This window comes from Podarcis tiliguerta, assembly GCF_965153285.1.
Source record: "Podarcis tiliguerta genome assembly, chromosome: 1".
In the NCBI taxonomy this organism is placed as follows: Eukaryota; Metazoa; Chordata; class Lepidosauria; order Squamata; family Lacertidae; genus Podarcis; species Podarcis tiliguerta.
The window spans coordinates 48,472,524-48,485,225 of record NC_139534.1 but is presented as its reverse complement, the minus strand read 5'-3'; the positions used below and the strand labels follow the sequence as shown (position 1 = coordinate 48,485,225).

General features: G+C 39.7%; 1 protein-coding gene and 1 long non-coding RNA gene across 3 annotated transcripts in view; both read right to left on the bottom strand.

Annotated features, from left to right (window-relative positions):
- The window catches only part of LOC310673250, a 611,626-nt gene that overhangs the window by 205,153 nt on the left and 393,771 nt on the right, over positions 1–12,702 (bottom strand). The gene's annotated exons all lie outside the window — the stretch shown is intronic.
- CNTNAP5 (contactin associated protein family member 5) overlaps positions 1–12,702 on the bottom strand; it is a 298,496-nt gene that overhangs the window by 205,153 nt on the left and 80,641 nt on the right. For both annotated transcript variants that reach the window (XR_014508745.1, XM_083430378.1), the window contains exon 3: positions 12,343–12,536. Coding sequence is in view for 1 of the 2 variants with exons in the window: in XM_083430378.1 (XP_083286504.1) it covers positions 12,343–12,536 (194 nt within the window). In the remaining variant the exon portion in view is untranslated. The remainder of the gene's footprint in view (positions 1–12,342; positions 12,537–12,702) is intronic.

The window sequence follows — 12,702 nt, the reverse complement described above, 5'->3', positions numbered from 1 at the left end:
TGGCAAAAGGTCTCTTTTTTGTTGTGGTGAACATTTCAGAACAGAGAAATGCAGCCTTTATTTTGAAGACTAACATTTAAATCCATAGCCAGTGTCCAGCTAGCTGATGTCAACCTATATTTTTGACGCTGACTCAAGCCGGTAATTCTGATAAGGCAAAGCGAAGCTTTTCCCTATCAAAAAAGATTTGGGTCACAATAAGAAGCTTCTTTTCAAGTAAACAAATCTAACCTTACAAGATATTTCAGTGGCCCAGTGACTGTAGCGTTTTATCCAGGATACCCTATCATACACTACACTGAAATCTCACTGGATTAGGGAGATCTGCAATTTAACTACTCACTGTGACTGTATACTATTTCACTGTCACCTGCATACACAACCAGAATCAAAACACACAGATTCCCCACACAGTTTATGGGAGTGTTCACATTACTGCCTTAGCATACAATAATGGTGATGTTTTTCTGAGTGCTTCACATCTCCTTCCTTCCTAGTGGTTCATATCAGCATGGCTTCATTAGTGTCAGATTCATTTCTGTTTGTGTACACACCAGGGGGTGTGAATTTCTTCACCATATGCAAAGGGATTCATATCTCAGAGATAAATTAGGATTGCCTTAAGGATTCCAATCGGTGTGAAGCTGGCTTGAGAAACAACACCTCAAACAGTAGTATTTTATAACAAAGTACAAGAAACACATGCAGTTTAGATAACAATGTGAGAATAGGGATTAAAAACCCAGCCCTGGAAATGGAGTTAGTGAATACTAAAAGCCAATATTGTTGGTAGCAGTGATCAAACATAAGCACATTATGGATGTTATTAGCTGGTATAAACCTGATAGTATTGGCTAAAGGCCAATAGCTTGGGCAATTGTCATCACCTTTGCAACAGCCAGTGTATTCCCAACCCTACATGCAGTTCAAACCTACACACACACACACACACACACACACACTGTTTGTAGTGGGACTTGGTAATGAGACTGCCACCTAAGACTTAAAAGGGCTTAGTTATCTTTTCTGATGGCTTACCCAGACAGATCATTGATAGAAAATAATATGACTATATCCCAAACTGAACCCACAGAATTTACAACACCTTTTATCTAGACTTACATACATTTTCAGTAAAGCGAGAATCTTCTAAGGAAAGGTTTTGACTTGCACATATGAAAGCTAGAGCAAGTGGATTGTATTAAATTCTTGGTGGCCTCATAAGCTGGACTGACTTTCATTCTCAGTTATTCTGTAGCAGTAGCTTCGGAGGGTAACTTTCTGCAAAACTTTCAAGATGTAAATTTACCGTACTTACAGAGCATTTAATAATCTCCATTCTACTTATGGAACACATAACAATCTCTATCCTACTTATGGATAAGGCTATCCACAACCTCCTTGTATTCACAGATACTTGATAGTTACACTTTACTAATTGCAGCTAATATACTTAACACCTGAAGCAGACCTTGTATTATTTTCCTGCTCCTTTTAAAGCTGATCAACTAGAAATTTAGGACATCTCTTGCAAGGCATACATTTCACTCCACCTCCTGTTCTGTTTTTGGTCTTTTGAAATACTTCACAATCAAGTGGGAGGAGCTTGTTGATGCAAATACAACTGGAAGCTTCCCCTGATGTCACTGGGGGTTGTGCCATGGCCCTAGCCACCAGCAGGGCATCAGACAGGATCCACGACTGCTGGATTCCTTTAATGGAATACCCAAAAAGGGGAGGGGTAGGTGATGGCCACGGGACGCAGGTGGCGCTGTGGGTAAAACCTTAGTGCCTAGGACTTGCCGATCGCATGGTCGGCGGTTCGAATCCCCGCGGCGGGGTGCGCTCCCGTTGCTCGGTCCCAGCGCCTGCCAACCGAGCAGTTTGAAAGCACCCCCGGGTGCAAGTAGATAAATAGGGACCGCTTACTAGTGGGAAGGTAAACGGCGTTTCTGTGTGTGGCTCTGGCTCGCCAGAGTAGCTTCGTCACGCTGGCCACGTGACCCGGAAGTGTCTGCGGACAGCGCTGGCTCCCGGCCTATAGAGTGAGATGAGCGCACAACCTTAGAGTCTGTCAAGACTGGCCCGTACAGGCAGGGGTACCTTTACCTTTCGGTGATGGCCACAGCCACCCACCCACCAACCCACGACACATGTCCCAATGCCTAACCACCAATACCATAAAAGTTGTGACGATTTGCTACAAGGTAGGCAAAAAACCAAGAGGCTGGGGCCAATCTGCCAAATGGATAAAAACTCCTACCAGGCCCCCTGATCAACCAGGGCAACCAACCAAAGTCCATAGCAAGGTCAAAGCATAAACATGACCTAAAGGGAGGGTGGGCAGGTGATCGGACGACTCCAGGGAAGCAGAATGAGGCACGGGGCTGCCGCAGCTGCTTGAATGTGGCACAGAGCTACCAATTTGGTTACCTAATTGTATAAATCCTGTTGCAAGCCGAACAGTCTGGCATTTTTCTCTGCAATTTCAATAGATTAATGAGTTCTGATATAGATGATGTGTTAGGATGACAACTCATGCTCGTAAACTCATTTCAGTCCTGGTTTGATATTAAAATAGGTCTTAACAGTCTTACCTACATTTGATGAACTTTGATAAAAATGCATAACTTTTATTTGGACCAAGTAAAATTTATGAGAAGAAACCACATTTGTCATTTGCCCACACCAGAGGAGGAGAAAGGACATTAACTCATTAGTCCAAGGTATGTCATGCAAACCTAGTAGCCTGTAGATGTTATTGAACTACAACTCACATCAGCCCTAGCCAACAAGGTTATGGGTGCTGTATTTGAGGAAGGATTATCTAGTATTACATGCAGTTACAGTGGCACTCTCATTACCATCTTGGCTGTGAGTCCTGGAAGATTTGTTCCTTGCCTTTCTACCTGGCTTGGGAGGGTAGGTCCCCAACTAATTCCAGCTACAAAAGCTGAAGTTGCTGAAGAGGCCAGAGATCATACTCACTGTCTCTTACTGCAGACCCAGGTCAGCGAACCTGAGCTTCCACAGCTGCTGCCAGCCATAAACCACCACTGGTAGGATTGGCAGCAGCAGCAATGTTCTGTGCTTATGATAATATTTTATTCTCTTGCTAATTATCCTGTTTTAAATGTGCATTTTATATTTGACTTCCTTTAGTAATGTTTTCTTTTGGGGGGGGGGATTAACTTCTCTGCGTTAGATGTGCATTCTGTAGTTGACCTCCTTTATAATGTTTCATTTTGAAATCTTTAAGATAATATTTTGGTTTCCTGTTAATTATGTTGCTTTGAATGTATACTTTATATTTGACTTTTTTCAGTAACGTTTTATTCTGGAATATTTTCTTTGATATTTTAATGCAGGCTATTAAATGAATAATAATAGCCGACACTGTAAATGGAATCCCTGATCCAGACCATGTGCAGAGGAGAAATGAAAGTGCTCTCCACCACAATAAAGAGTTTCAAAGCTTTGGTGTCTAGACCCTGAGGCCTCCCCCAAACCAGAAAGGGTCCCCTGGCTGCGCGGCTGCTTAAAAGGGGTAAGCCACACCCCCCAGACAACCGGATTGGGTGGCCGGGGACCGTGACGCAGCCAGGATCTCTCCAATGATGCGGGGCTTAGCCCCACCCCCAGCTGAGTGCAGAGGGCATGCGGCCTGACTGCAATACCGCCCCACCTGGAAGTGGAGCAGCCTTACTGGAAACAGTCTTAAACTGGTTACAAATAACTGCTACAAAATACAAAATAACACATTGCTCATAAACAAGCAATCGATGCAGTCCAATCTTTTTAGTTCTTAATACAGTTCAATAACTTTCATCTCACTGATCTCAGAGAGAGATCCTGTCCAGGCAACTTGCTTGTATCACCACTGCAGAGCTTCAATGACCAACTAAGAAACTGAGTTCTCAGGTTTCAGCTCACGTGAGATCGATCTCTGCTTGGGTTTCCAGGATGAATCATGAATTAACCTGAATGGAAACCTCCACCCTTTTCTTTGTCACATTTAGCTAGAGATAAACTTCTCTTCCCTAATGCAAACCTCTCTGCTTGGCATTTTAGATACAATGAATTCAAGCACTATGTTTTATGCATATTAAATTTATATCTTTAACACTCTTTAGTTAAATTTAGCACAAAAAAAGATCTGATATAGCTTACATTATTTATACCCTGTTAGTTAGTTAGCAAACAAAAACCACGTTGAATGTGAACTCCATACATTTATGTACTGGCAATGCTTTTGCCATAATATCTGCAAGCATTTCTTTGGTTGGACAATACTGAATTTTTATCACTCCTTGAACAAGCGGAGCCTTTACGATAGCTGCTTTATATCTTGTATTGTTTATTTGTAACACATTGCTCTTAAACAGCAAAAAATGTGTTACATATAAAATACCAAGTGACACATTATAACTGTTTCCAGTATAGGTTTGAAACCCATTCTTGAGTCTGGAGAGCAAATTCATTTCTGCTTTGCACATGGTACAGATCAGGGATTCTGCTTGCAGTCCCTCTTAACAACTGGTTGGTCAAAATTAGCATTACATCACAAAATCTAATTGGCTAATTAGTTGGGGGTGGGGATAGGTTAAATTTGCTTAGCTAACTTTTGCCCAGAGCTCCAGTGGCTGAGGGAGCAATTTGGGTGCAATCTATCCCCATTTCTAAAACCCTGTAGTTAATCCATGTATTGTCATTTGAAACTGACTGCTTGTGGTGCATGTAGGAAGTTTATCCATTTAAGGAATGTGTATCTCATAGATGCATTTATTTGTCTAATCATTGTAAATTGTTTGCTAAGAACAAATTAATGACGCATTCCTTTCCCCCACCATCTCTCCCTGGAAAAATTACTTTACAGTCTGTGCTCTGTAACATTTCCTCAATTTAATTCATTTGTAAATGGTCATTTGCTCAACAGAGCTCAAAATAATATGCAACTGGAGAGAAATATTCCCCACTGTATATATATATTTAAAATTTATCAAGTATAAACTCCTGCCATATAATCCAATCTTAAATAAAGTAACTCATGATTATATTTGAAATATAGTCATACAGCAAGTGTTATACTGAACTTTTCCAAGATCCATGCTCAGCTATGAAGCTCACTGGTGGCCTTCAACCTTCACTGTCTTCCATATAGTGAAGACTTGTGAGTATAAAATAGGATTTCCATGTGTTCCACTCAAGTCTCACTGGTTAATGGTTAGACTATGTTTGAACATACATACTTACATACACATTTCTCCTCTGGCATGACTGCAATGGCAGCTCATGCTTTCATTTTTGATAAAATGAATCTTATTCTGTTCTCTGAACCTGACAAACTGTGGTTCAACTTGACTGTGGTTTGTTTGAAATAAGCCATATTCAAGCCAAGGTATACGGAGCTGGCTTGTTTCAACAAACCATAGTGAGTTGGGGATTCAAATGTATCAATAAACTCACTATGGTTAATAAAAACTGGAAAGGGGGGCTTCCAAACACCTTCTCATAACAAGCCCAGGGCATGAGAGAGGGGGAGAGTTTGGAATAGGCTAGACTGAATCTCATTGCGACAAACCATTGCTTATTGTGATATCTGAATACAGCCATAAGATACATGTACAGTGGTACCTCGGGTTACATACGCTTCAGGTTACAGACTCTGCTAACCAAGAAATAGTACCTCAGGTTAAGAACTTTGCTTCAGGATGAGAAAAGAAATCGTGCTCTGGCGGCGCAGCAGCAGCAGGAGGCCACATTGGCTAAAGTGGTGCTTCAGGTTAAGAACAGTTTCAGGTTAAGAACAGACGTCCGGAACGAATTAAGTACTTAACCCGAGGTACCACTGTATGTGATATACCAATGACACAATATTTGCTGGATCTGTGACCACTGGTTATCAAAATATGGTTAAAATAACTTAGCTATTGGCTGGACGTGGCACTTTTCACGCTGTACTTAAAGATTAAGCTCTTGTCTTGAAAGCTGAAACATTAGCACTTTAAATCACTTGCACCATCACCTCCTCATATGTAGGTCCTAATGAGAATATGAAGCTACAATACTTAAAGAAACAACTAGGTTCCTAAAACATGTCAATGGTCTAGGAATGAGCAATCCAGCTGCCATTAGACATATGATGCATGAGACAGTGATGACAGGTAGGGAGCAGTTCTGCAGTTTCAAGGCTACTACACACAGACAAATGTCCTCTTTATAATGAGGCAATCTGCATTAGCAACTGATCCACAGATACATTTCTGGTATGAGGGAATGCAAAAATGCTGCCTGACACAAGCACCAAAATCTACAGCTGGAAACATGTGAATGATTCATCCAGTACATTCGTCTGCACAATCTGTATCTCTCGGAACAACTGGTAAGGTTATGTTTAGGACTGAATGTGGTCTCTGCCTGTATGAACAAACCTCATTCATGATGGGGTAACTGCTACAGAGATAGCTCTGTGTGTGAGTGAGCGATTCTATAGGAAAAGAGTTGCAATCCTACATGGTTTCCTCTGTGTAACGTAACATTCTAAATACTGGAAAACACTCTTAAAAGCCAAAGTCTGACATGTGACACAAGGACATTAGAAGTTTTGAAAAACAGGTGGCAACCAATCTTTTACACAAGTGTCTCAGTAATGTGCACATCAAAGAGGAATTCCTGCATAGCATATGCAGGTAAAATAACATGTTGAATAATTCAGTACTTAAAACACTGAATAAGATCATTTACTGATTCAAGTACTAAATCCAAAGCTTTCTGTCTCCCAATCAATTGTCAGCAAGTCCATGCACAGCCAACATCCATATTGAAAATATAATTATAAGCCTGCCGTACTGTATACAACAACATCCTTTTGTAACGGATTACTTAAATACAAATAGGTTTGGAAAATTGGTTTTAAATGTCTAATCTGTTTTATCTTACACCCCAGCTGCAGAATTTACTAACATTACAAATGCAAGCTGAATGAATACATATAAAAGCTTATTTAAATGCAACTTGCATATGACCAGCATGGTTTTCTCACTACTACTAAGTGGGGTGAAAGTTTGGCGCGTACATTACAATATGGCTCATCACTGATATACACAAAAGCCAGCTCCCATGGTTCTGTCACATTGTCTGTCTGTGTGTGCCTGCATGTGTTTCTGATATTCAATGGGACCCCAGCACATGGGAAATGGGAGTTTAATCCTTCTCTTTCCAGCTGCAATCTCCACAAAGATCTCACCACAGCACAGTAATTAGGGGGAAAGTTCTTATTGGCAGCAGTAGGATGTTTTTGACTCTAAGAGTAATGTCTATGGTAGGGAGTGATCATACTGAGTCATGGCCGCAGAGAGGAATGACAAAACTCCCCCTCCTCATGTGTTATGAACCCAATAAAAAAATAGACTGCTCACACTCCAAATTATTTTAAAAAGTCTTCTAATGATGTTGATGCATGCTACTGTACATATTTAACATATCATGTAGATAGGCCCTAGGCTGTATCTAAGCTGCAGTGCTATCCTTCCTGAGCATGCCAGCTGACTTCTAGTTAATCCCTATCCATCAGGTCTTATAAAGCCTGGCCACAGAGTTTGCTCCACAGCCTGAGAGACTTGTCTTAGGGTCAACCTAAGTATCTCTTCCCAAACTTTGATTGTTGCTCTGGAACTTGACCTCATCTTGATTTAGATCACATCCCTGCTTCTGACATATGCAAACTATCAACCAGCTTCTCCCATTGTCCCTGGATTCCTCCTGCAATATGCCTCAACAACGTTGTGGGAATGTACTTCCATTCATGCAATTATTATTTTTAATTTCCTTTAGTAAACATTATTTAATTAAATTCTTCTACCCTCAGTAAATTTATAGGAATCATTATACTCAAGTGTGTAAGGGCCATGAGACAAATTCTTAATTTTGTTTGCAGTTGAGCTAAGGTCACACTTAAACACACTGTCTCAAACTTTTGACTCTCCTGTGCCCAATAACTGCTTCTTCAAAATTCCCTTGTACTTTTAACCTTCCTGTGAACTTTTGATCCCCTCTAAAGGAAAATCAGTCATTATACTTATTGCATCACACCCTCTAACATCAGGGAAAGAATTCTAGAAGAATCATGAATGACAAAACTTTGTTTCCCATCTCCTTCTTCTCCTGTGATATCGTGTGGAATATATTCTGGAATGACCTGAGTAAACTTGTAATAACTATATTTGTTATGCAATTCCAGCATGACCGGGTTTTTAAAAACAAACAAACTCTTGCTCTTATCTTCTGCATTGTGTGTTCTGCATTCTATAATATGGGTGACCACAAGTTGTATTCTATTTTTTTATTGGTTTAATCTGTTCCAACTGGAAGAATATGGAATACATGAAGTCAATGTGTGGGATAGGGGAGCTAGGCTTGATGACCTTGAGCATGGCTTTGAAGGCCTTACTATTCTATAATTGTGTTGCCCACAAGAAACTTATTTTTCCATTGTCAGCATTAGCAGAAACTGCCGTTATCTGCAGGCCATCTATTCCCATGGTGAACAGTAATAGAAATAAGGAATCACACCGTGTTACAGAATTACTTGAAAGTGTAACTTTGCCTGACCTCCTTCCAGCTTTTTTAAAAACAAAAAACAAAGCCATGTATAGTATTTTATGACCCTTTTTGTGATAAGATTTCATTATTCACCTGATAGCATCTAAACTGCTCAGATTACAGCATCTCCCAGCAATTGCAATTGTAACTAGATACTTTCAGGAATGTTGATCAGGGAAAGAAATGCTTAAGGGCTATGCAATAGTACTGGGAACAGTGTTGAAGACATTGCCTGAGAAGAGCCAGGGTGGTGTAGAATGGAAGACATGCCAGTCACTCACCCTCTCGTCTTATTTTTTCTCAGTCTAATGTACCGCATATGTTTTTTGTGAGCAAACCTAAAACCTAAACCTTAAAAAAGGGAAGAATTCAACATAGCACTGAACAGATTGCGCCTTCAAGGCAAACATTTCTACTTGCCTGATGAAATGATCTCTCCCTTTCCCCTCCTGTGCACTGTTCTGGGGGTTATCCCAACCCCTGAACAAATTTGGGGGCTGTGCAGGATGTATGGGGAGAAGAAAGGGGGGGATACCCTCAAGATAATACAGGTCAGTGTACAGGCTTCCAGTAGCAAGACTGGTAAGCTGAATCTGCCTAATAAGGTGGAAATACACATATTCTACATACCAAGGAATTGTATAAATCAAGCACAGATTTCTCTTTGGACCTTATTAGGATCAACCAGCTGACCTGTTTGATTATAGGGCCACTGGAATAGACACCTGGAATATTTTCAAAGGATGCTATTGTGCAACTGAAGCTACCATACCACATGATCCACTGTCAGTGGATTGGATTCAAAGTGGCATTAGCAGAATTGTGAGATTGCAGCAGTTCCAAAAAAATGTTCATGCAGGTACCTCTCTCCAATCTTGACCAATTTTCCTTTCCACTATAGCTCCACACTAATTCTTAAGCATTTTGTGAGGTTTCCTCAATCCTCAGGAAAGGCTTTCTCTCATCCCGTCTTGATGCAAGGACATCCAATGTCATAACCTTCTCGTTTTCAAAAAAATACATTTAGAACCCCTTCTCTTGTGTTCATCTTGCTACATTAAAGCAGCAGTACAGGAAGATGAAGATTCAAATGCAGAAAGGTAGAGTTCATGTGCAACTTCTACTTTGTCCATGGAAGAGGAATATAATATGAAATTACATCTCCATTTTGAAACTCCAGAGTCTCAAACTATCTTGAGGGGTCACAATGATTTATTTGGCATGTTTTATTCACTGCACTGACTGACAAGCCTTCTTGATTGTGGGAGGGTACCAGTCCATTGTTTATAACTGCTGCTTTGCTTGCTAACCATACTAAGAAATGATGTTCAGATATGTCATCAATCAAATATATATCATTGGGTAGGTCAGACGTGGGGATGATTGTGATTGTAATAATTTTCCTGATTAGTAAGTACTTCTGTTCCAATTTTGAATGTTCCACTTACATTGCTTTACCTGTTGTTGTATGGAACTGTGGCTTTTTATCTGATATACTGCCATTTCATGCTGAATTTTATATGGTGAGAAAGAAAAGTATGCTGGGCATGAAAACTATGGGAAAATCACAATTGCCCATGTTCTTTTGCTAGCCTTAGAGGAAAGTCCCACTCAAAATACTGTGGGATTTTCAGGAAAACTGGTCACCTAGGAAGGTTGCAAAGTACAGAAACATTATTATTATTTTATTGAAATAAAGGACACTCACAACCAGCCCTTGGCTACCTTGAAAGTAAGATAAGCACACACACACACACACACACACACACACACAAACAAAGAAATCTTTGCACCCACCAATGAGAATTTCATTGAAATTTCCTCTCCCTTTTGATAATCCTCATATGCAATTTATTTTCTCATCAACTGATAGGAAATGGAAAGAAAAAAAAATACAGGGTACTGTATTGGCATACCTAATAATGATAAAACATGTTGAATGGAAACTTGCTGTCCACTTATCTGATCATCCTTAATTTTCATTTGAAATTAGTTTGCCCTCAAAATGTACTTTGTGGGTATCTGAATAAATAACAACCCAATATAATTTGCATCATGCACAGGTGATAACTAGGGAGAGGACTTCGTTGGTTGTGATGGCCTACATTTGAACCACCTTCCCAGGTGCCTCCTCATAATGTATTTTTTGTACCAGATTAAAACCATTTTACTTCCCATGGCCTTTTAATTTTATCTGAGTTTTGTGGGGTTTGCAGGTTAACAACCACACTGTTGCTTTTCCTGCCAGTCATATTTATTTCATTGATTGAACAGTACGTGTTTCTATTACTTTATCATGCTGATATCTGCTAGTTTGTCAGCTATCCTAGGAATAGCAGTATTATCATTAAATATTTAATAAATTTGTTCATCACCTTTTCTTGCCAAGGCAACTCAAAGCAATTTACAACCAAAACAAACAAAAAAACCCACCCCACATTAAAACAGAGGAAAAAATACATTGAAAACATCCTAAAAGGCCACAGATAAAGGCCAAAGGCCTGGTTAAAGAGGAAAGTTTTTGACTGGCACCTAAATATATACAAGGATGGTGAACATATCAACTCTGGAATAAATGAATAAAATAGGGTGAGCTCCAATGGCCCTGCATCCCCTCTGCATACAGATTTTGGAGGACAGGGCAGAGGACAACCAAACATCCCATTGCACAAGCAGATTTACATCTCTGTATGTAACCCATAATACAGAAAGAGTTGACTTAGCCCACAGTCATCAGTTAACATTGATTAATCCCAATGGAACTCATGCTGATTCATCTTTCATGTTATTATGAGTTAAATTAAAAGATGAACTCATTCTTGGGAGAGAGATAGCTTGACAAACTACATTTCAATTGTCAGCCGTATGAGGATAGTGTTGGGTGAAACTATAGCAATACTTAGCATCAATTTCTTGAGTGTTTCATATACCTCCAGGAATCCTTACAACAGCACTGTAATGTATGCTTGCATTATTATGTCCACATTAAAGGTTGACACCTTAGAATACTGGTGGCTTGCCTAAAGCCATTGAGGAAATTTATGCAAGATTTGTGATTTGAATGAGATGCATTCCTGTCTACTACTCATATACTGAACCACAATACCACACAATCTCTTACCCTTATCTCACTAGAAATGGTAGGCTATATATATAATGAATGAATCAAACTAAATAAGAACTTAGCATGGCTGGTCTACATATAGCAATAATTCACAAAATAATCCACATATTATTATTGCATACAATTACAAGAGCTGAAGGTGGTTCTTTTTTTCATGTGAACAAAGAATGGCCTGTGGAAATCACTAATACCCAACATCAAAAAATATGGATGAGGAACAGGAGTGTGAAGTGGAATGATGAAGGATACCACAACTGCTATTTCACCAAAAAACAACCCATGAGATTTACCAAACAATAAGTTACACATTGAGACACGCTCTTTATTTACCATCTTGTTTTTTTGGAGATTTTGGGTCTATAATACCACGTGAATTCTTTGATCCTTTCTTCATAGCCATAAAACTAGCAACAGCCTTTTTAAAGATTTCAGCAATTCCACACAAACTCCCAACTGTATCCCTACTGAAGCTCGAAAAGATGCAATTGTTTCCAAACAAGAGTACATCTTCAACAACTTTGGAGATGGAAAACATGCATTTGGGTTTAGAATGCTACATCTGTTTTCTGCAGGTGGTTGATTATACCATAGCATTAATCCAAAACCTTCAGACCTACCCAGATGATGTCTTCTTCTCTGTACTGCTTCCAATTGCGACCTGTGTCGCTGAACATCAGAATGTAGCTTGTTGTCCAGTCTGAACTTCCGTACCTTCCTTGAGTAGCAACACCTGTAATTTCCACTCTGTCCCCTAAATCGATCTGGAGCCATTGTTCCCTGCTAGAATCCGATGGGGACCAGCCACCAGCTCCTAGAAGAGAAGAATCAGAGTTCTCCTGAGTAACTCCAAAAATAAATTTTATATTAACACATTTTGATAAATGATGATTGCATTATACCCGAATGAGGGTCTGACATCTCACTGGAACTGGAAGAAAATATTCAGGATGTGTTATGAAAAACATATTAGCCCATGA